Source organism: Mercurialis annua, linkage group LG1-X, assembly GCF_937616625.2.
Source record: "Mercurialis annua linkage group LG1-X, ddMerAnnu1.2, whole genome shotgun sequence".
Lineage (NCBI taxonomy): Eukaryota > Viridiplantae > Streptophyta > Magnoliopsida > Malpighiales > Euphorbiaceae > Mercurialis > Mercurialis annua.
Window position 1 is genome coordinate 69,540,509 of NC_065570.1, and position 24,421 is coordinate 69,564,929.

Genomic DNA, 24,421 nt, shown 5'->3' on the forward strand with positions numbered 1-24,421 from the left:
CATGTAGAATGTTTTAAATAAATTTTCAAACGCAAAAGACGTTAATTTAATTTTTCAGGGTGCAATTGAAACACAAAAATGCAAAATAGGGTAAAATTGACAAATTTGCAACGTCGGGGTATGATTGAAAAGGGGCTAAAAGGTCGGGGTTTTTTAAGACATTAGGCCATTATTCTAAATCTGTTTTTTAAAATAAAAATATAAATTATGAGGTTATTTGACCCAAAAATGAAGAGTTTTCGGGTTAATTACTCAAAAAAATATAAATTGGGCTAGATGACCCTGTGTCACAAGTTCAGGGGGCGCATTGACCAATTCGAATATAATTAGCTTAAAATCATCACGAAAGAGTAATTTATATTGACAGTTCCTCAATTTCTATCTTTTATAGTTCTTATACTTTAATTCATATCTATGTTATTACGCCTAAATTCTATATTATATTAGTATTGTCCCCGACGTCATTCAGCTCTATTTTTGTTAAATTTTAATGATGTGACGATCCAAGTTCTACTTAACTATCAATTGTTAGTCATGTACAATATACATTTTAATAATGATATATATTGGACTCCAGCTGATTATTTTGTCGGAAATAGAGCTCGTTGATTATCACATTATATAAATTATGAGAGGAATGGAAAAGAACTGGAGTAAAATCAAATTTTCAAATTGATGAAAGCACCTCTAACTATTAGAGTACGTACTCTGTTTGCTAGTAAAATTTATGAAAGTAAGAACTTAATTCTGATAACGATTTAATTCTTTGCATTTATACATGAGATCTACAAACAAGATAGAGAAGATTTATTTGAATAAAAATGGCGGTAATGAGTTTTATAAAAAATCGTGAATTTTCTTTCATTTATTCTCATATAATTGATAGATTTTCTTCAAATCATTTTTTTTAAAGCTCTTGTAATATAAAATAAATTTTTTATCTAGACTCGAGTCATATTTTATTTAAACATTATCAATAAAAAGTTAGACTATCTGAAGCTCGAAAAATAATTTTTTTTTTAAAATTTATTAGTTGGGTTGATGGAGAAACCGTAAAGTCGGCTTAAGTAAGAATTTTTTGTAAAGTCAATTAACGTTGACTGCCAATAATTTAGAAGAATTCACAACATATTATTACATTTTATTTATTTTATTACAAAAATATATTTACTTTAAAATTTTATTTTGTAAAAGTTTTCATATACAGATTTACGTTTTTTTAATTGATTACAAGCTATACATCTACCAATAAAGCTACTCAATATAGTGAAAAAAGCTGCACAACAACTAAAGAGCAACGGAAGAGTAATAAATCGAAGATCAAAATTGTAAAAACATATAAATACAAAATTAACAATAATAGAATTAGAAAAATAAAATTGCAAAATAAAAATAAAATAGGAGTCTAAAATGTAAATACTCTCAGAAAAAGAGGAGTTTATGTAAGAAATCAATTTTACGATCATTGGGGCTGAACCGGATAAAATGGTAAAAAGACACAAATTGATACTGTTTGGGTGAAGCTGATATATTAAGCTTTATTGAACTTATTAAGGGTACAATCGTCTTTGTGGATTATAAAACCCTGCACAATATCACTGGTACCTTTCAAAACCCTAATTCTCTTTCCCCCCTCTTTTGTGTTCGCAAATCAGGAGCTGCTTCTCAGTCGGCTCAACAAGTCACCGCAATCCAGAATGGTAATCATTAATCACCATTACTGTTTAAATTAATCTGTGATAATAATTACCGTTTTGAATGAACAAATTATTTTATGCATGAATTTAATTACTTTGACTTTGATTTCTTAATAGTTATGAATTTTATTAAATTTGTGCCAATGTTTTCATTTGTGCAGTCTCTGGTGGCAAATGAGGAATTTCAGCACATTTTGCGTGTGCTGAATACCAATGTTGATGGGAAGCAAAATATTATGTTTGCTTTGACTTCTATCAAAGGTATCGGCAGGCGTTTCGCCAACATTGTTTGCAAGAAGGCTGATGTTGACATGACCAAGAGGTTTGCTGTTTGCCATAACTTATGCTTATGTTTGTTATTGTGATTGGTAGAATGTCTAATGTAATACGTTGATGACAATTGAAATGAAATGAAAGATGAAAAGTTTACCAGCAATTATGAGGTTATGTTAAAGAAGAGAATTTTGTTAATGAGCATTGGAGAAGATTACTGCTGTATTTGGTGTGTACCTTTCGATATTTATTTTCTGTAAATAAACATCTATAAGAAAAGGAAAGACTTCTTTTGAATCAAAGTTGATATTCAAGCATAGATGAATTATGTTTTCAAGGGTAGGCAATAGTAATTGGCTTTTGGTTCAGAAGGTGGAGGAAGCAACATATACATCATGTTGTGTTCTTCCACGAGAGCACAATTAATTATGAAATGGGTACATAATTCCTATAATAATTGTACCTCATGCACACGTGTGCTGCGGCATTAACAATTACGTGGGGAAATTTTCTTTCTATGTATTCCGCGTGATCTTCTCAATGTTCATAACAATTTTCAACTCTTCTTTAACTTAACCTCATAATTCCCCACTGGCTACTTGCACATCATTGTCTAAGGTAAATTTGCTCATAGAATCTTATCTGTCAGTTAAAAAGTTCTGTAATTGATATTTGGGTTTATCTGTTTTACTTGTTTTGAATCTTGAAAAGTATATATTTTACTCGGAAATGTAAACTTTGATTTGTTTTGGTGCTTTTAGGGCGGGTGAGTTGACTGCTGCTGAGCTAGATAATCTGATGGTCATTGTTGCTAATCCTCGCCAATTTAAGATCCCAGACTGGTTTTTGAATAGGCAGAAGGATTATAAGGATGGAAAATATTCTCAGGTTGTGTCTAATGCTTTGGACATGAAGTTGAGGGACGATTTGGAGCGATTAAAGAAAATCAGGTAATTTCTTGTTCGGATTATTAAGCATATTACTCATTCATATTGCTTGGTATTGGAATCAAAGATCAACAGTTGTGCAAGAATTATGGTTATCATAAATCGTGTTAGATAACAATTTATTATTTGCTACTTGGACGTTTTTTTTAAATAACCAGCCTTTTTCATGTGCTGGAAGAATATCATTTCTTTTTTCTAACTTGTTTTGTTGGAAGTTGTTTTCTGTGTTCTTAAGTTGACAACAAAGTCCACTAACTGAATCTTAACCTGCATAGAGAAACATGGTGGTAGAAGCTGACGTAAACTGTGCTATGCAGGAACCACCGTGGATTGAGGCACTACTGGGGTCTTCGTGTCAGGGGACAGCACACAAAGACCACTGGCCGTCGTGGAAAGACTGTTGGTGTTTCCAAGAAGCGGTGAACAACCTACTTGGTTGAACAATTTTATAAATGGGTTGGCAGAGTTAATGTACTGGCACTAGTAATGTCTGCAGTAGAAAGGTTTAGGTGTGAGTTTGCTAGATTGAGTTTGTTTAATTGTATTAACTTATACTGCTTTGTAATGCTTATGATATTTTATAGATTTTGAGATTATTTTCAATTATGTGTTCAGTTTCATATACATTTCTTTTCTCTGATTATTTTGGCTGCACAAAGTTTCTGTAGATTTGATTAATGTTCCTCTCAGGCATGCCAGTTTCTTATATAAGCTCAAAACACTTTAAAGTAGTAAATTAGTAATTGTAAATCTTTCCATTTTGTTGTACCATAAAAGATTAAAAGAAGAGTTCGGAATGCAGACAAGAAGACTGATGAATTTGCTGGAAGTACAATTTGACACTGGAAAAAAAATGAAGGAACCTTACTTTCTCTGGTAAAATTTTAACAAGTCGTCACCTTCAAGGTTAGAGTTAGAGTCGCTATGAAACCTCGTAGCCATCAAATGAATGCTGTTTTTGTATCTTAAAGTGTATAAATTTCAATTACAAAAATTACTTCAATATGCTCTATGTTTGTAGATATCACAGCTTATTTGCCAAGGAGTGACAGTCACAGCCAGAATTGACAAGCATAAACATAATTAAGTTTTTTTTGAATCATATAATCAGTATTACTTTAATGCATAGTGAAATCAAGCATTACATATTTCAGTACTTGAACAAAAGCTAAAAATAACAGCCATTTTATTTTCTTAAGAGATATCTGATATAAATTCTTCCTCTACTGAAAACATTTACAAAAACTTGATATTATGAACTGAACAAAAACAAGGATTAATTGTCTACAACAATAAAATGTCTGCGTCAAAGCAGTCAGAAGAAGCATCAGATCATCAGTTCAGCTTTTCTGCAATTTGAACTCCCCACAACTCCATTTTCTTTGATAGCATTGCCTTGTATTCAGCAGTTCTCTTGATTCCTTTCAAGCGAGACTCTTTTCCAAAACGTTTCACCTTCCTCATCAGCTCCGCCAATCGAACCTCACATTTTACCATATCAGCTTCATCCGTAGCCCTCAAAACTATCTCCAATCGAATAATTGCTTTCATCAATGCTATGACAGTCTCATCTTCCTCCTCTTCTAATATGACCTCCTCCTCTTCAACTTTGTTTTCTGATTTCATCACTGCATTTTGTTTCCTTAAGACTTTTTTGTTAAACTTATCGATTTCGATCTCTGATACTGTTTTCACCAATTCAGTAAACCTCGCGATCACCATAAAGTCTTCTTCACCTTCACAAATCCATGCAAGAGTTTTCACAATAACCCGAAGTTTTTCTATTCGGTGCTTCGATACCATCAAAAAAATCAAGTCAATGGCTACCGTGAAAAGATTATGTCCATGTTCCATGGCTCTGCTCTCTAAATTTTCCAAACTTTCATCAGATGGATGATACTCAATGTTGGAGCATTCCAGGAAAGTTATTTTCAGTCTTTCCCTTTCCTGATCATTTTCACAAGCCTTATCACCATTATGCAACAGTGTATGAATCTTGGATTGGAATCCATGAATTCCCTTAGTTTGTGCAGAATTGATTTTTTCATATAATTCTTTGATATTAGTTTGATAAATAGAGTCATCAAGCAATTTTTTCAGCTCCTGAAAATCTATTACCTTTTGCTCCTCCTTGTCCAGTCCTCCAATCTGAGTCCAGAGTTCATCTATTTTTGGAAGCATTGTCTTTAACTCATCACTTTCTTCAGTAAGATGATCTCCTTCTCCAGAGCCAACTATGCACTCCAAATGTACCATATCCCGCAGCAGCAACGGAATTACATCCTCACTCAGTGACATCTTCCACAATACCCGATGCATCCAAAATAGTTCGAGACCAAGAATTTGTTTCAGGAGCTGAATCAGTCCCTGATCAGTTTCGTCAGTTATAAGTTCGTGCAATTTTATGGTGTTGTCCAATATTAACCTGGTATCTGCTGTGTGTAGCAGATCAACAAACTTGTCAATAACCACAACCTCTTCTCCATGAGAAATCCATTCCAGCGAGTCTGCAACAATTTTCATTTTTTGCACAGAATTATAGCCATCCACTGACATGTCCAGCAACCATTTGACACCCATAGTAAAGAGTTTTCTCCCTTGCTGTTTTGCTTTCTTTTTTAATCGGTTCATTGTGGCACAATCAACATCCCTTTTATGGGGTTCTTTCCAATAGTCTGAAAAGCTTATTGTGTAACGATCTTCAAAATCGAACAGCCCACGGATCTTGCTTTCTAGTCCCTGATGACCCTGATCTTGATATTGAGACTTGTATATGATCATTTTGTCATAGAATTCTTTGATGCTATGATAATCGTTCATTTTCTTAACTCTTTGTTGAATCAAACAGAAAGAAAAGAGAGTAAATGAAAGAAGAAGAGTTAACAGAGTTCAAGATATCAAGAAACAAAATACAAGATGTGAACTTTGTGTGTGACTTTGAGAGAGAATCAGAAATCAAGAAACAAAGAAAAAGATGTGAACTTTGTGAGATTGATTCTTGATTTTAAGAGATAAAATCAGAAATCAAGATATTAAGAAACAAAGACAAAGATGTTTTCTTGATTTTCAAGAAATCGAGATATTAAGAAACAAAAAGATGAAAACTTTGTGCGAGAGTTTGTTGATTTTGAGCGCCAAAATTTGTTGTGGAAGATCTTTAAAATATGTTTCTGTTTAGGGTGGTTGGTTACTGATAGGAGAGCTGCTCATTTCACCTGCGGGTTACAATAGAATTGCTAATGCACGAAATTTAAAGAATTAATTATCTATGAAAATATGTAACTCGTATTCATCAACTTACCAATTTACATATCATATATAAGAATCTTAATTTATATGTATTTTATATTAATTAAAAGTTAGATTAGTCTAATAATACAATATGGAGGGGTAATTAATTCATTTCATCTTTTGCTAGAAGTGATCAATATTCAGTAAAATCGGATTATGGCATTGAGTATAAAAATTTAGGGTACCTTCTTTTAACTATACAAACATAAATTGATTTGGACCCTTGAATCTCTCTATGATGGAAAAGGGATGCTTCGGATCATGAATAGCAAAACAAAAAAATATGTTTAGGATTTTTGTTATTATAATGAGATCAAGTTCCAATCTGAAATAAATTTATCTACATCATTAGATTATAAACGCAAAATTAAGATTTAAAACATAAAAGTAAGTTTAATTTTAATTTTTTGCTGACAGAAATATTTCCAGAAATTTTTTTTGCGATCTTGTTCGTTTCGTGGCTAAACGAACGAATTCGAATACGACCTTGTAGAGTAAAGTAAATAAGTGGGGTAATGGTCATAACAATATTGTAAATAAGGGGAATAATGTTTATGGCAATATTGTACAGGTTGTTGGCGAAGAAGAATGAAAATTTGCGAGAATCTGTTTTTCTCCCTCGCATTGAATGATTATGACTTTTAATTAAAAAAGGATTAGTCATTGTCTATTGTAGGATTTTCAGTTAATAGAGATGTTTAATTAATATATAAGTCTAGTTTCCTTATTCTAGTTGAATTCTTCTTTAATCATAATAGCTAAATAAATATTATAATTAATTAAGGTAAATTACCATAAAACCGTAATTTAAACAATTAATTAGTAATAATATAAGAAGGGTTATTAAGTAAATTTGTCGTGCTTTTATATATATATAGATATAGATTAAGATATCAAACAACAATATATAAGATTTCAGGTCTCTTTCAAGTTTTTTCTATTTCTTTCACGTTTCTAGTTGAGGAGCTTTTGATTTGTGCGTGTCGTGAGTAGACATGGGCAGTAGTGGTATGAAGGAAGTGGTGACGGATGATGATCTATTGATAGAAATCCTTCATCGGATTCCATGCCTGAAATCAGCAATCCAGTGCCAATCGGTGTGCAAGCAATGGCGCTCTCTAATTTCAAGCAATTTCTTTCAGAATCGGTTTCGTGAGCGGCACCAATCTAATTTTGATCAAACTAGACGGGGGGAGGATTTTACTGTCAAGTGTTGCAAGCTTCACGTGTTGTTGATGGTTCCTCCTCCTATGGATGTTTTCAGTTTTGAATTTTCATTAGATTTCATAGGCCAGGAATGGTGCGTTGCTGGTTCCTTTTACGGCTTCTTGCTATATGCTAAAGGTGAGTATTGGCATAATCTGTACATGATATGCAATCCCATAACCAAGCAGTCTGTTACTCTCCCTCCCGCACCAATCTCCGGTGAAACTAAAATGGGAACAGTTTTCCTTGGATTCGCTTGCGATGATTCCTTCCGCACCTTCAAGGTGGTTCGACTCGTTGCGCTCTGTGGTCGTATCACGTCCGTGTTAAGGGTTTGTGTATTTTCATCTGAGACGGGGCAGTGGAGCCATTCCATGGTCAGCACTCCGACTCCCATGAGATGGCCTAGCAAGCCTTCTCCTGCAGTTCATCATGGTGGATGGCTGCTTTGGGGAGCTGTCGATTGGAAATATACTATTGTGTACGACATCCACAATAGTAAATTTGTTTCAATCGTAGATCCTCCTGAAGATGGAGATGGACAACGTTCAGATGGGCTTATGCTAGGATTGGGATTGTGCTGTGGCGCCGTGTGCATAGCTCAGCTGAGAACTCGTGGGTACGTATTGAAAATTTGGCAACTGAACGAGCAGCCAAAATGGAGTTTGAAGCGCATGGTGAAGCTGCAAGAGTGTATAGTTGATGGTCGTCAATGGTTGCTTGGTTTATGGTTGATTGCTATACATCCGTATGATTGCAGCATTGTGTATCTCGGGTTAGACTCGGGGAAGATTCTGTGTTGCAATTTGAAGACCAGCACTATTAAATTGACAAGTGAATGCAACTGCGACTACAAGTCCGATCCTATGTGTGAGCATCACTTGTACCTTTGGAAGGATACATATCATCTATGTTTTCCATTATGGCCACCTCCTGTTCCTCAATACAACACATCTCAGCTGAATTAGCTTCATTTTCTACTTCAGTAAAGCTAAGCACTTTTTCAGGTTCAGCTATAATTTTAATCACTATATATCTAGGCTTAGATGTGAGTTTGGTAGATTGGATTTGGTTTTAATTGTATTGACTTACAGTTGCTAATGCTTAGAATATTTTAGAAATTTGAGATTATTTCAATTATGTGTTCAATTCATTTACTTTTCTTTTCTCTCATTATTTTGGCTGCACAAAGTTACCATGGACTTGATTATTATTCTTCAGGCACGCCATGTGGACTTGCTGGGTTAGGTTTCTTATATATGCAGCTCATAACACTTTTAAAGTGGTAATCTTAAATTTTTCCATTTGCTGTATCCATAAAAGATTAAAAGAAAAGTTTGAAATGCATAGATGCAACAAGATTCTGATTAATTTCTTAGAAGAACAATTTGACACATTTGTTTTCTTGATGTCTGAGAGCATTTGTTCCGCAACTGAATGCTTCCAAACATGCAGCCTCTACGCATAACCTCATCCATGTTTTTTTCATATCATCAGCCATCGGCCTTGTAAGTAGAGGGGCCACAGGTCACAACCCGGCAGTTCCGAAAAGGTTCAAGAAAAATTGAGACTGGGCTCCGTTTTACGGTTATGGTTCCGGAAGCTTCAGAAAAAATAACTTTAAATTGATATCAAATTTAAATATTAAAAAAAAATTATTTTCGTATTTAACTGGTAAAAAAATCCACCATTGATGATTAAAAAGGTACGAAACTATCCAAAAACTATAATTCAACACACAAAATGTAACAGTAATTTCTGATCACATTTTAGGCAACCACCCCAGTTCCGTTTCAGATCCATCAGTCCATCTTCTCTGATTCTTCAATCTGTTTGCACAGTTCTTTATGGTAAAAACCATAGCATTATGCTCATCACTTTCCCTTATACTCTGCCTTCATAATCTGCATATCCAGCAGCCAACAGTTCAGACAGTAGCGTAATTTTTCGCTCATACATTCCCATATCAGCAACCAGAAGTTACGTTGAGCTTGACACTCGTCCATGCATCCTGAACCAGAACAGCTCCAGATCAAAAATCCCTTTCATCAATTTAAGAATAAGTTTATCAGTGCCTTCCTCAAGCTCTTGATCTTTAATATCACTGCCTGATATCACCGCCACCTCCGGTTCCTCAATACATCTCTTGATGAATTTGTTTGATTTTTTACTTCATTAAAGCTTAGCACTTTTTCAATAAGTTCAATCTCTTGGTTAGATTTCTACTATATAGTTGAGAATATCATTTCTTTGCTCCTTATATTCATTTAATGGATACTATTATTAAAATTGGTGTACAAATTAAGTTACTGCAGTTGAGCTATGAACTTCCATCCTGCAGTCTTTATAGTGAAAAAGCTTTGGACAGGCCAAGAAAATTAATTATCAAGAGATGCTGAACCACACGTACATTCCGATGAGTTTGACGTTGTAAAAGTTATGCAAGGAACCTCATTTTCTTTGGAAAAGGTGTAACGAAATGCATGGAGTTTTTGTATCTTAAAATGTGTGTATTTTCAGTTAGTAGATATCACAGCTGATATGCTAATTAAGCATTGACAGTCACACATATAGAACTAGTCATGTCTATGTCAAATGAAATATAAAACAGAATGGTAATAATTCATGCAGACATCATTAACATATAATGAAGAAGCAAACATAGAATTAGGATTTGAAGATAACCAAAATCAAAACTTTATTTCTTTGCAATAAGTTCCAAATTTCACTACTTAAAGCAGAATATGGGAGCTGATTTATCAGCATCAGTCACTGGCAGAATGACCAACCAGTCAATGCCAAAGCAGAACAAAAGCTATACTAGTCTATTACTACTACTGTTTACTAAACCCTGACTGAAAAACTACAATCAAAAGCTTGTCTAATTCCAAACTACTTGTTTCAATTGACCAATCAAACAAATAAACTGATGATTCCAAGAATCACATCTCTAACCTTTTATTGAGCTGATTCAGAATTTAACTCCTCAATTTGATCCCACAGCTCATTTATCTTCAACTCCATTGCCTTGTAATCGTCCCCTTCCTTGAGAATCAGATGATCTCCTTCTCCGAAATTGAGTCCAGATGTTTCCAACAGTTCATTCACCTCCATCTCTAATTTCTTCAATACTTTTTCACATCTTTTTATGTCATCGGCTATCGGTAATGCAAATCCAATCTTTGAATTAGGAAGTCTTCGCTGCATCCAGAAAAGCTCCAAATAGCAGATAAGTTCATCACTGACATCTTCTTCGAGCTCTTCATACTTATTCTTGCTTATTTTCATATCTGCCGTATCAAGTAAATCAAGCAGCCTCTCAATTACCACACAACACTCACCTTCAGAAACACATTCGAGTGAATCTCTAACAACTTTGAATTTGGCCATTACATCATCATCTTTTGACATCAAGAACATCAGAAATATAACCATTTGGCCAATATAGGGTTATAAGGGTATGGACACCCATATAAAATTAAAACGGGTCATAAATGGATAGGTTACCCATTTATGACTCTACCCATTTAAACCCAATCCATACCCACCCAAAACCACCCATTTGCCACCTCTAGGTTTTGGAAATAGAGTTTGATTCTGTGAAATAATGTAAGCCTGATCTGATTACCCAAGAAAGAATCCACATGTCAAATGATAAGCCTGATCTGATTAGACACGTTCTGTCTGCGCTTTTCTCCATGTCTTGTTTATCTAAATTTGTCCAAAAATTTGATCACATGCTCTGTCTCAGACTGAAGAATTTACAAGAAAGTGGAAAAACCTTTGCTGTTCTGGACTTCACCATGAAGGTAACTCATGTTCTTTTCTAAATTTCCTGTTACTTGTTGTTGAATCAATTGATTGTATCGCCTGCAAAGTTGTAATCTCTAGCATAGAAGTTATGTGTCTATTCAGAAACTAATTAATGCTCCATAATCTCTGTAAGCAGCTCATTTTAGATTCAATGTGTGATATGCTGATGAGCATTACAGAAGAATCCTTATTGCAGCAGATACTCAGAGACTGTGCTGCGGTTTCTGATGCCTTGTTATCTGTTCCTCTCATGATTCCTGGCTCTACCTACTACAAAGGCATCAAAGTAAGTAAACTAAACATTAGAAGATACGATGAGATGAGCATCCGAGTCTGTTTGAACTATGTTGTTAGAATCACTATCAAGTTATGTTGTTCGAAAACTCGTTCTGTCCTATATTTTGGTGTTCTGTTTCCATCTTTGGAGACGTTTCTGAAACTACAAAACTATATATTAATTATAACCAATCCTTGTAAAAAAATGTTATTTTACATTTTATGCTTCAACTTTTTTCGTTCTAGTATTTACATTTCCTTAAACAGAAACATTATATAAATGGTTGATCGTAAAAATGGTGACAGGCAAGGGAAAGGTTAATGAAAATATTCCAGAATACGATTGCAAGACGACGGAGTGGGGAAGAGTATAAAGACGACTTCCTGCAGAGTCTGTAAGAAAAAGATTCAAACTCATCAAATGAAAAGCTCGATGACTCGGAGATTATGGATAATCTGTTAACATTACTCGTTTCGGGACAAGTTAGCTCTGCAGCTTCCATGATGTGGAGTGTCAAATTCCTGGATGACAACAAACAAGTCCTTCACAAGCTTAGAGTATGATTTATTTGCACTGATCAACAAATATATAAAAAAGTCTTTAAATAATTATAAGCCTGACATTTTTTATGAATCTACAGGAGGAACAGTTGGAGATTACTCAAATTTTGCAAGGAAATACAGTTTCTATAGAAGATTTAAATAAGATGTCCTATTGTTACAAGGTTAGACCATGAGTTTTAAGTTAATTGATCGATTTTTCATCAGAAAATGTAATATGTGTTGTTGACATTTGAAGAACACACACACAAAAAAAAAACAATAACTGTGCAGGTTGTCAAAGAATCATTGAGAATGTCAAATGTTGTGCTGTGGTTTCCCCGAGTTGCACAAAATGATTGCACACTTGACGGTACTATTACTTTTTCCGAGAGGATATAAAAGTTCGATTTTTAACAAATTTAATTATAACATTTAATTTTGACATAAACTCTGATTCAATTTCAATTCTTGACATAATAAATGTGTTCAGGTTATGAGATAAAGAAAGGATGGAATGTAAATGTGGATGCAACTTACATTCATTTTGATCCAACATTGTATAAAGATCCTTTGCAATTCAATCCTTCAAGATTCGATGTAATATTTCTTGTTTATTTTTTCTTCTTCTTTATAATGGGATAATTAAATTAACAGCAGTTACTTTATGATCCAGGAACTACAAAAACCATACAGTTTCATACCTTTTGGAGCTGGACCAAGAACTTGCTTAGGAATAGAAATGGCTAAATTGTCTATGTTGGTGTTGCTATACAGGCTCACCAGCCAATACCAGTGAGTATCCTCCTGCTATATTACAATTCATAAAAATTATCAATTAAACCGATCAAATCAAGTCATATAATATGCGCATGTTTTGTCCGAGTCGTGCAAAGTTTAATTACTTACTTATAATTGTATTATTTCATGAAAGGTGGACAATTGTAGATAGAGACCCAAGCCTTGAGAAAACTACGCATGTGCCCAGACTGAGGAGTGGGTTGCCTATAACCTTGAAGCCCCTTCAAGAATAGGACTATGATCAACAATTCTATATATGCAATCATATTGTACTGTTTGTAGTTGTAAAGTATTATGATCTGTATTATATTCTCTATATAACATACATGGAATTTCACTGTTTGGTACCTCTGAGTTGCACGTAGCTTATGCCAGTTTGTCGCTCGTATATGTTCTTCTTTAGGTTAAGAGGTTAGTTGCAAATTGCAATTGAGACAGAAGAGATGTACAAGGCTCGAAAACAAAATGAGATGAATCACCACGCTCTTTGTCACCCTCTTGTCATAAGCCACTTGCCTTTGCAGGCAAGAAGTTCTGAAACTATGCTGTTTTGTTATGCAGTTCTTTGGTGTTCTGCACTTCTGCTCTCTCTGGTTGTCTGGAAATTTATTTTCAAGTTCTGCACTTCTTCAAAGTATGGCTGATATAAGGAATAGAGTTTATCCAAGTTTTATTTGTCAGTTCACGTAATGGATTTAGTTGCTTGTTCTTCTTTCCGGTTTAATCTCATTTTCAGATTTACTTGTGAAGTTGCGAAGTGCCATCATCACTCATATATATTTGGATTTAGAGCTTGATATATAAGTTGTTTGTTCTGTAAAGTGATTGGCACTGGATATACCAAGTCTCGTAATTTTGTCTTTGATAAAAGGAATCAACACACGAGACATAAGTCTGATAAGACTTAAATAAATTTGTCGAATATGATCACGCAACATTCTTTCTTAATTCAATGAGCCTCAAAATTGAATGATGAAACATGATGAGATAAAAACTATGGGTTTTCTGTTTTTATTGGCTGCAAATGAAAATGCCGGACACTTGGACTGATATAACAGAAATGCACTTGGGGGCATTGGTAGGTTTTAATCTCTTTTTCACTGGAGTCCTCAGGTTCAGCACACTGCTGAACTTTGTATTGATGTCATCCCATAGCAATTGCGATGGCAAGCAGTCAGTAGAGAAGTTATCTAACTTTCCCTTGTTCAGGTTGCTTCTGACCCAGATTTTCTTAGTCATTTTGTCAACTATAAACACTAACTAGCTAGCTACTAACAAACAAACCCGCCAAGAGGGTACTTAAGAACTGCCCTGTGCTCATTGATTTCATCTATCTTTTCCCTACGCGTCCCCGACGACTTGACTCATAATAATTTAGCGTATTAAAATAATACTAGTTTCTTAATAAAGTAAACATAACAATATAAACTCACGGATATTCCGTGCTTATATGATGAAAATTTCAACGTATATGGAATCATCACAGAAAGACGAAAGGCGAATAAACAATGACATAAGCAAAAGTCTTTTTAGAATATTAATATAGAATTAAATTATTATAGTTTTGCCGTCTTAAAATTTATAATATAGCTAATTTAAAGTTTATATTTTATCAATTTTTCCACCTAATAAATTTTCAGTATAGTATTACCCACCTTATAAAAATGGTGTTTGATTATACTGAATTGTAAATTACTGGCTTATTGAGATTTACTGCTCCACTTTTATAAATTGCAATTTCACAAAATTGTATGGCTAGGGAGCTGTGATTATAGTTGGAGGGAGGAAAGTAAAAGACAATGAGGTTCATGGTGGAGGAGAATTTTGGGATTATCATGGTTTAGGGAGTGCACAGGAGGCGCGAAGGCATGGTAAATCAATTGGGTTAAATATTTTTGCGGTTACCAAACTATAATTAGTTGCCTAGTTCGTTATGGTTTCTTTGCTAACGACTAAAGACATTTTCAAGATCAATGCTGTATAGTTTTCTAAAAGGATTCGTTTTTCAAACATTTAATTCCAGAGCCATCACTTACTTGATTTCTATGAAAAGATTATTGACATTGAAAGAAACTTGAAATTCTGTACTCAAACAAAGGGATGGAATAAGAACATCAAATCAAAAACCAGCATTGTCTATTTTTCTAACAAACTATGATTTAAAAACTGACTATTATGAATAACAAAAAAAAGATATAAAAATTGACTGTAAAACCTAGAAACTAACATTATGAGTTATATTCCTACTTAACCACTAGTCTATAATTCAAATTCATCTGATTTCTTACATTTGATCCCACATTTCATTAATCTTTGATACCATTTGCTTGTACTCACCACTTTCCTTCGTAGCTTTATACTCATCATCACTATCAAGTTTTTCCTCCAAACTTTTCACCTGGATCTTCAAGAGCTTCAACGCTTCCTCACATTTTTCCACATTAGTCCGTAGTGATGGAATCGCATCTTTCAACGTTGCTGGTAACGGTGAAGTAATATTCTTCACCGCCATCTTACAAGTTATTTGTCGATGCGCCCATAATAAATGTAAACGAAATATTTCTTTCACAAATTCAAGTATAGGTTCATCAATCTCATCTTCTTCGAATACTTTCTTGTGGTTAATAATCTCATTTTCTTTGCGTTTCTTGCTCATAATTGTACCTGCTGCTTGAAACAATTCAATGAACTTGCTAAACACCGCTTCATAATCTTCACCTTGAGAAACTCTTTTAAGTGAATTCTCAAGAACTTGTAACTTCTCCATCGTTGAATCATCACCCTTTGATGACACCAAGAACATCAAGTTTGTAAGCAAAAGAGAAAGATTCTTCCCTTGTTTAATTGCTCGATTCTTTAAATCTTTCAGAATCTTATTGTAATCACCAAAATCAGAGTCATCTTTTTGAGTCAGCTCATACTTGAAATTATAACCCTCGTGCAATTGTGCATGAATCTTGGCTTCAAGCCCCTGAAGTTTATTACTCTCTACATCCATCGGGCCAGTCATATTCTCCAACTTATTTGGTGTAGGAGGATGAGATTGATGATCCTCACTGTTTTCCATTGATGATGATTTTGTATGAAATATAACCCAAATGATAAATTCAAAAAGAACAAACAAAAGAAATGAAGAAACAGAGAGATTTGATAAGGTTAATAAACTAATAGATATACATTATAGCAATCGGTTACAGATCTTGTATAGCTAAGAGTTACACTCCATCTACAACACATAGTACTAACACTGTGTTCTAAACTGTAAACCATGAATGAACTAAACCATCTCATACCAAAAGTCTTTATGGTATCAGAGTCCTAGTAGGATTTAACATCCAAAGTGGCAAGTAATGAAGCCGCGATTCTTGTCACCATTACAACAAAACAGAGATATAGGGGCGGTTTATGTATTATGTAAATCGCCCCTAGTAGTGTTCAGTAAGGGATAATGAATATTTTTAGGGGCGAAATATACGGCGGTTAGAATCCCCGAAACTGTAGGGGCGATCATAACAGCCACATAATTATTTTTAAAATTTTAAAATAGATTGCTAGTAGGGATGGTTAATAATTTTTTGTTTTATATGTTATTACACCTTCCACTCCATACCTGTTCATGGGCCGGACTTGGGCGGGCTCGGGCTGGATTTAGGCGGGCTTGAGTTTTTTAAAGGCAGGCCCGATCCCGCCTAAGCCCGGTTCAGGCTTTAAAATATACTTTTCAAACCCGGTCTTAATGTACTATTTTTACGGGCCGGAATTGGGCGGACTTACGTTGTTTTTTTATAATATTAGAAGCCCGAGTCTCCCCATAAATAATCGGGCTTTTTTCAGGCTCGGACTCGGGCCGGGTTTAAGGCTAAAAATTAGTGTCCAACCCCGGCCCAAAGAGAACGGGCCTGGGCGGGCGGGCGGGCCGGGTACCCAAACCCATGAGGTCTAAGTCACCTCAGTATAAGAAGAAAAACTCAAGACCTGGAAATCTAGGAAAAGCATGATGATACATAAAAGAGTAAATGCTTAGGTTTATTATGCAGAAAAAGGCAAAAACTAGATTTATTCAACTTCACAAAGGAAAACTATCATTCTTTTTTATTTATCTTCTGCCATTTTCCATTTAAATCAGTCGTCAAAACTGGAAATAGAAACAGGGTAATAGCCTTATTTGCAGATTTATCAGGTAATCAAGAATTTGAAGCAATCACAAATTTTGAATTACAGTATATGTAATTGAAGCTAATGCCATAAAGGGTCTCTTATATCTATTGTGCCTATGAATGGGAGGTGCATATAAGAATTGAAATGATATAGTACGTAAATCCACTTGCAGGGATAAATTCTTACCGAACCTACACACGTGCTCCGTCTATATGGTCGGTCGTTTGGTTGGTTAGGTTTTGACATTTATTAATTGGGATAATGTTATAAAAATTCACAAATTTTACACGTTTTTCTCATTTTAATTACACCGTTTAAAAATTGTTATTTTCATACACCAACCACCAATTTTTCTCAAATTCATACACCGTTCAAAAATCCGGAAAAATTTATTGACGTGTCACCATGCATCTGATTTGTTATGGCATGTCATTATCTGGTGCTAACTCAGCAATTTTCACCGGATTTTTGAACGGTGTATTGATTTGAGAAAAATTGTTAGTTCGTATATGAAAATGATAATTTTTAAACAGCGTGATTAAAATGAAAAAACATGCAAAGTTGGTGAATTTTTATGATATTAACCCTTTTTATTGTCAAAAAAACCCTTATTAATTCTTTTTTATTTTTGAACGTTAGTCAAGTTTTTGTCAACAAAAATCCTATGATTTACCGTTTTAAATATATTTTTCAATATACACTTCTTCTTTCATCTGATATACAAGCTTTTACAAACCCTAAAACGGATGTACATTATTTTCTCAGCAAAAATTATATCTTGAGCAATATAGAAAGGTATTATAAATCAGTTTCTCACAGTGTATCCAAATTAGTCGTAGGTACATTTAGCAAAGATTTAAAAGATGATGTATCAAGCTAGAAAGATTTAAAGATCGTCATATTTGACAAAAATGTTAAAATTATGGGTAGATAAGTTTAATTTACCAAATGTTTTAAATTTATTTATAATAAATTTTAGTAAAATATAAATTTTATTATATTATACTATTTATAAATTATTACAAAATTAAATTTAAATCTAAATATATGTCATTTTTATTCATTTATAATTAAAACAATCGATATTATTAACTATTATATCTGGTTAAATCTAAACATATCCACTTGCTATATGATTTTTGAATTTAAAACATTTATCTACTATATATTTTTCAATATCATGTATAAATTTTTATGTTGTTATTAAAATATGTTTGTTATTATAATCTTATTTTTTTAAAAAAAATATAGACAACTTTACTATAACAATAACTTAAAATGTAGTATCCTACTTAATTTTTATTAATTAGAATCTTCATTTTCATTTCCTTTTTGAATTTTCATTATTTTAAATTCAAAATAATTGACTCAAAACGTAAAATTGATGAACCAGATTAATAAAAAAATATTATTTATATATATTTAATAATTTCATATATATATATATATATATATATATATATATATATGAATAAATAATTTATATTTTTTTAGAGCATTTTAAATGGGAAATTTTATCTATTTTTATTTCCCCTAAGTTAGAAAATAGCCCTAGTTGTATAGCTAGTACTACTGGATACTAATGTGCATGATGGTTGAAAGAATTAGTAGGGCTGTTATTTTGCTGCTTAAGATTGACAAACTTGGAGTCTAAAATCTTAATGTAGTTTTTTATGTATCTTTTGATGTTGATTTATACTACAATTTTAGTTAGTCCTACATCAACATAAAGATTGATTTTGTTTTTTGTTTTTTCTCATTTATTTCGAATTCCAACGTGGTGATAAATTATATCGCTTTCAATCTGATTGGGTATCTAACTCTTTTTTTGTTACTGTATTCAACCACGTTCTTGTTATTCTAATGATTGGACGGTGCTACCAAATCTAATCCTCCAATGTGGGGAATCACTATAAAATATAAATGCTGCACCAAAACTTAGCAACTTACCTTTCAATATTTTTTTATTTTTTGTTTTTAAACACGTTTCTGAAATCAATAATTGTATATTTATAGTTCATTTTGAAAAAAAAATTATTATTTCACTGTTTTTAATTTTTAAAATATCGTCTCAGTTGATTAATTAAATATATAAAATATAATCGATATACACATTTTCGCTCAAGACTCAAGTTTAATATGCATTCTCGCATGCAGGGACAGTGTTTGGTTGTCAAAAATGATTTGGATGATGATAAAACTTAAAAAGATCATTTCAAGAGATTTTCATTTATCATAAGTTGCAATGTGGATTTGGAGATTGATGATAATGATATATCTGAGATTGACGTATAGAGTCAAAAAGTAATAAGATAGCAATCATATAATATTTTAAAAAAAAAATACTATTCTTTGATGATCAAGTGGTTGGTTCCATTGCACTGCACTCAGACGAGGAAAATAGAGCCTTGAACTCAATAAATGAAAAGAGAGAGAGATGTGGTTTGCTTGCGTTGCGGCCGTCGTAAATTGTATTTCTAATTCCATAGAATTGAATAAAATAAAAAATTTTGATTCATAATTTGACTAAATATTTTCCATAGAACTACTAATAAAATTCTTCTTGTTTTTGGTCTTATTACAAATGTTAGGTCTTACTTTGAGTAGTTGGGGTTTTATCAATTCAACAATTTTATTTTAACTATTTGAGTTATCAAAAATCATATTTGAACCTATTTGGCAGTTCAAATTTTATAAATATGTTTAGAGATTCTAAAAATGCAAGAATTTGATTAAATTAATACTAAATAGTTAAACAGAACCAACTTTTTTTTATCTAAAGGATCTACAAGTATTAAATATAAATTTCCTCAAATTTTAAGATTAAATTAAAATAATGTATGTACATTTGACAATTTATTAAAAAGTTACCTTTGTGAAAAAATATAGATTAAAACTCTTGTATATAAACTAATGCTCTTCTTTAACCGGTTAGACTGTGTTTAGTGAACATCTAGTAGTGGAATTAAATAAAAATAGCTAAAATTGCAATGAAATGTTGAAATTGGAACGTTATTATAAAAATTAAAAGTTTCGAATAACTAGCAACAACTCATAAAGATTTATATTTATTTTGTTATTAGGCCTAAATTTTAATGATAAAATTTTAATGATAAAATATATTAGATATTTTTGTATTCTATAATAACGGTAGAATTCCGGTTGAACCTTAAATCCTTTACTTTTCTATGAACGGCTCGAGCACCTAACCAAATTTAACACCATGAACACTGCTTTACTAAATGAAAGCTTATTTTGCCCCTCGAACGTGGTAAAAAAAAACTAACTTAATGGCTTTGAACAAGAATATTTTGGAAATTGGAGTTTTTAACTATAGGTATAATCTATTCATCATGCTCTACTAGTTATTTGTACCACAGGTCCGATATGTCAATGATCATTAAAAGTGTGATATACAAATTGAAGATAAATGAGTAAAATGAGTTAAAATGTAGAATTTAAAAATGTTTTTATTTAAAACAACAGGTTTTAGCTTATTTAATTTTTTATGCCGAGTTTGAGAATAGAAATGAACCTTTATTCCTTTTTTATTCTTACAAGTAGATAAATCGTATAATTTTTAATTTTAAAATGAATAGTTTGCGTTCAAGAGATGTAAATACTAAAAGAGGTACTAGAAACTTACAATTTCAAATAGACAAGTCGTAGATTTTCAATTCACCTAATTTGGCATAAATTTCCTCCAATAATGCATTTTCCCTTGGACTGCTTTAAAATTGTACTATCAAGGCCTAAAACAATACATTAAATATACTTCAAAGTTTTGCTTCCTCTACTAAAATTTTCTAGTTTTGTGACACTTCAATTAGAGTGGTACTATGCATTATTAAAATTATGACGAAGGTACATTAATTTTTGATAGCGATGGTCCATCGCCAATTATATTTGTGCAAATAATTATCTTCGTGGACAATAAATATGATAGCTGGCTAGGTCGGTTATATGATGCATTGAACTTTAGCATTATCATAAAGAAGCTATAGCATTCCTCACTATAACTGGATTGTTTTCAAGAGAACCCTCATTGAAATTTGACTTTTTTACTTTTGCACTTTTGCACTTTTTATACTCACTTGGAAAGGATTCTGTTTTCATAAAAAAAAAAATAGAAATGGTTCTGCAAATTAAATATATATAAAAATTATGTGAAAATGGCATGAGGATGCGGTCGCATTTTAAAGTTGTAATCGAGCAATTTTTTTGATGTCGATTGTTACAAAAAATGTAAAAATAAAATTACTATGTAAATAAAAATCAATCATTTCACTTTTCTATAAAAATTAATTTAATTTTTTGGTTTTATTTCTGATAAATTGCTGGCGACGGGCCGATCTATGAGCTCCGGAATGTCATTATTTGGCGTGATTTTATATCATTAATTCATATTTTTTTTATTTAATTATCTCTAACCAAATAAAAATGATATAATTTGATTAAACAGTTCACCTCATCTATATATAATTTGGTTCAGTTGTTGCTTGACAAATTTGGTTTATTTGGTTTAAACCTGAACCGAATCGGAAGTTGAGATTTTGAAGTATAACTAAAAAGCACGAAGAAGTTGGTGAACTTAACTTTAGGGTCAAATGCTATTGAAATGAACTTCCTACGCATACTTCATTTTAGCCCCACACTCCTTATAAGTGCCTAACTTAACTTCTTTTTTAATTTCTTTATTCGATTTGAATCCTCTTGCACAGTTATGGATTTTTATTTCCTTGATTTTTATGGTACTTTTACATCTTCACGAGAAAAAAATGCCAATTAACATTTTATTTTGTACAGAACACAGATAATGTAGTTGAGATATTTTATTTTTATTTTTATTTTTAAACAGAGATGGAGACAAAAAAAAAGGGGATACAAATCGGGAAATCTAGCTAGAGATAAAAACAGAGAATGAAAATAAATTAGAGCATTGACAATTTAACTACTTAATCAGAAAAAATTAATTAAACTTCTAAGAAAGTCGTAAAATTTATCATATATACTACAACATACATGTTTTGATGGTATTTTTTTTACAAGGGAAAAAGGTCATTTATGCTTCTATGATTTGACTTTAGAATCAAATAAGCCCTTAATGTATAGAAAAGGTTCAAATATGCTCCTAACGTCTTAAAAAATGAACAATCAGGCCCCTAACGTCTCATTTATGTGTCAAAATTAGGGGTCTCGTTGTCAATATTTTAAGACGTTAGGGGCAGATTTGAACCTTTTTGGACGTTGAGGGCTTAATTGATCCTGAAAATAAATCATAGGGGCATAAATGACCCTTTTTTCTTTTTACAATGGCATTTATAAATAACGCTAAAAGATTTATCTGCATTTTCTCAAGTGCCACGAGATTAAATGTCGCCAAAAATTATGGCGGCATTTACCTGATGTGCCCGTATAAACATACAAAAATATCACTGAAAAAACTAAAAATTTGATATTATAAATTCAATTTTGCTTTTATGATGAAATACTTAAAATGTTTCATACTCGCATTTGAAATTGTCATAAGCATTTTAAATTTACAATAATAATAAATTATTGTGGCGTTTGTAAATGCCATAAAAGAATATAAATATTACTTCTTTTGAATGCTCAATTATTGTAATGATAGTTATAAATAATTACATATTTGAGCATAAAATAAAGATAACATTCATTATGAGACGCTTATATTTTATCATTTTTGTCCATAAACCGAAAACTTGTTCAAGTTTAGGTCCTTTTACTTGCCAAATATCAATTTGTGCACTCTTTTATTGGGAGAAAAAAAAGACTTTGTAAGTAGATGGATTGTAAAAAAGCAAAAAAAGATAGGAAAATCTTAAGTAGAGGAACTCGAAAAAAACTTTTTTGCGGTATCTTTTGAATAAAAATGGTAAATTATATGGGATTCTAAACAAGTTTAGCCTAAAAAATGAACATATATTTATTTATATTTTAATATTGATAGTGATTTTTTTGTGCAGAAATATTAGAGATAATAGAATAAACTATAATTTTGATCTTATTTAATAATTTAATCTTTTCATATAATTAATTATTTGACAACACACATTCAAAACTAGGGATTTTTCCAAAACTATTAAAAATTACAAAAATATATCTGGCAAGGTTTTGAAATTTCTTGAGGTACTATAAAAAAACTTGTAAAAAAATAGAAACAAATACACTTAAAAAATATTGCAACATATATAAAAAAAATACCAAAAGAGATACCAAAAAAACAACCAGCCAAAAATACATTAAAAAAAACTGAAAAGGACCAAGATACACCCCAAAAATATCAAAAAGAAAAAACACTTAGCATTTACCTAAAAACAATTAATAGCAATCATACATAGAGTTAACAGTACACATAGCACGTGTTGACTGGATGTTGATCATGTTGACCACCACTAACTGAACTATTTTTCAATTTCGGCGGTCGGAATTTTTTTTGACAAAATTCCAACGATGTTTTTCAAGTGTATGTTTCATGTATTTTTTTTAACGGTATTTTGGCAAATACAAATTAAAATAAAGTCAAATGAATGAAATTTTGAAATTACGGATGTAACTTTTTAAAATTTTACCATATTTTTAAAAATAAATTTAAAGATTAATTAACAGTGTACTTTTCTCCTAAAATTAATATTTACATTTATCTATATCTATATTTATATTTATACTATATATAAAAGCACGGATGGGGGGGGCAGACAAATTTACTGAATAATCCTTTTCAATTTACTATTAAATAAAGGTTTTATAGTCATTAACTAATTAGTTATTTAATTAATCACTATTGTAATTAAAGTTCTAAATAGAATAGATAGCTAAATTATCTCTAATTTAGTTTTTAATATGTAATAAATAACTAAATTGTCTTCAAATTTGTAGGAATATCTATCTTATTATTTTTAAAGATATTATTAATAAAATTAAGTTAATTATTTAATTATGGTTATTATAAAACCAAAAAAAAAATTCAGTATGAAAAAAAATTAATAACCGAATATATTATATTTATTTTTATAAAATTTTGTAATTAATTTAATATTAATTATAAATAAAAAATAATATAATTATAATAAATTAACTAATATGTTAATTGACAAGTTACGTTACGAGACACGTGTATAGCACGTAATGCGAAACTAGTATATAAAAAAAGGTGAAAATGGGGAAAAAAATGTGCCGATTAAAATCCAGTCAATACAATGTCAATGCCATTTGGCTTCTTATTAATGGTTCAAATTTCCAATTTGAATTAAGAAAATAAAATCAAATCAAATTCAACTGAACATTTAATTTTCAACAAAAAACTTTAATAAATATCAAATATTTATATGCTTTTAGTAATTTGTTTCTTTGTTGGATTGGCTTTGATCCACGTTTTGGGCATATCTATAAGGAAGT

The 24,421-nt window shown here is 31.7% G+C and overlaps 2 protein-coding genes and 1 pseudogene across 2 annotated transcripts; all 3 read left to right on the forward strand.

Moving 5' to 3' along the window:
* Positions 1-1,553: 1,553 nt before the first annotated feature.
* On the forward strand, positions 1,554-3,520 carry LOC126666235 (40S ribosomal protein S18). The gene is made up of 4 exons (XM_050359242.2): positions 1,554-1,700; positions 1,859-2,019; positions 2,732-2,920; positions 3,235-3,520. Exons 1-4 carry the CDS (start codon positions 1,698-1,700, stop codon positions 3,338-3,340), a joined length of 459 nt encoding a protein of 152 aa, XP_050215199.1. The 5' UTR covers positions 1,554-1,697; the 3' UTR covers positions 3,341-3,520.
* Positions 3,521-7,203: 3,683 nt separating this feature from the next.
* Positions 7,204-8,382, forward strand: LOC126675414 (F-box protein At3g26010-like). Its single transcript, XM_050370054.1, has one exon. It carries the CDS (start codon positions 7,204-7,206, stop codon positions 8,380-8,382), a length of 1,179 nt encoding a protein of 392 aa, XP_050226011.1.
* Positions 8,383-10,916: 2,534 nt separating this feature from the next.
* On the forward strand, positions 10,917-13,191 carry LOC126677520 (beta-amyrin 11-oxidase-like; annotated as a pseudogene).
* The last annotated feature ends 11,230 nt before the right edge of the window (positions 13,192-24,421 follow it).

What these genes read in the sequence shown, in the direction of transcription:
- LOC126666235 (XM_050359242.2), top strand. An exon ending in GATGTTGACATGACCAAGAG is followed by an intron (nt 2,020 to 2,731) that starts GTTTGCTGTTTG and finishes TGGTGCTTTTAG; the next exon opens with GGCGGGTGAGTTGACTGCTG. An exon ending in GAGCGATTAAAGAAAATCAG is followed by an intron (nt 2,921 to 3,234) that starts GTAATTTCTTGT and finishes TGTGCTATGCAG; the next exon opens with GAACCACCGTGGATTGAGGC.
- LOC126675414 (XM_050370054.1), top strand. Translation starts at nt 7,204, where the DNA reads ATGGGCAGTAGTGGTATGAAGGAAGTGGTGACGGATGATGATCTATTG.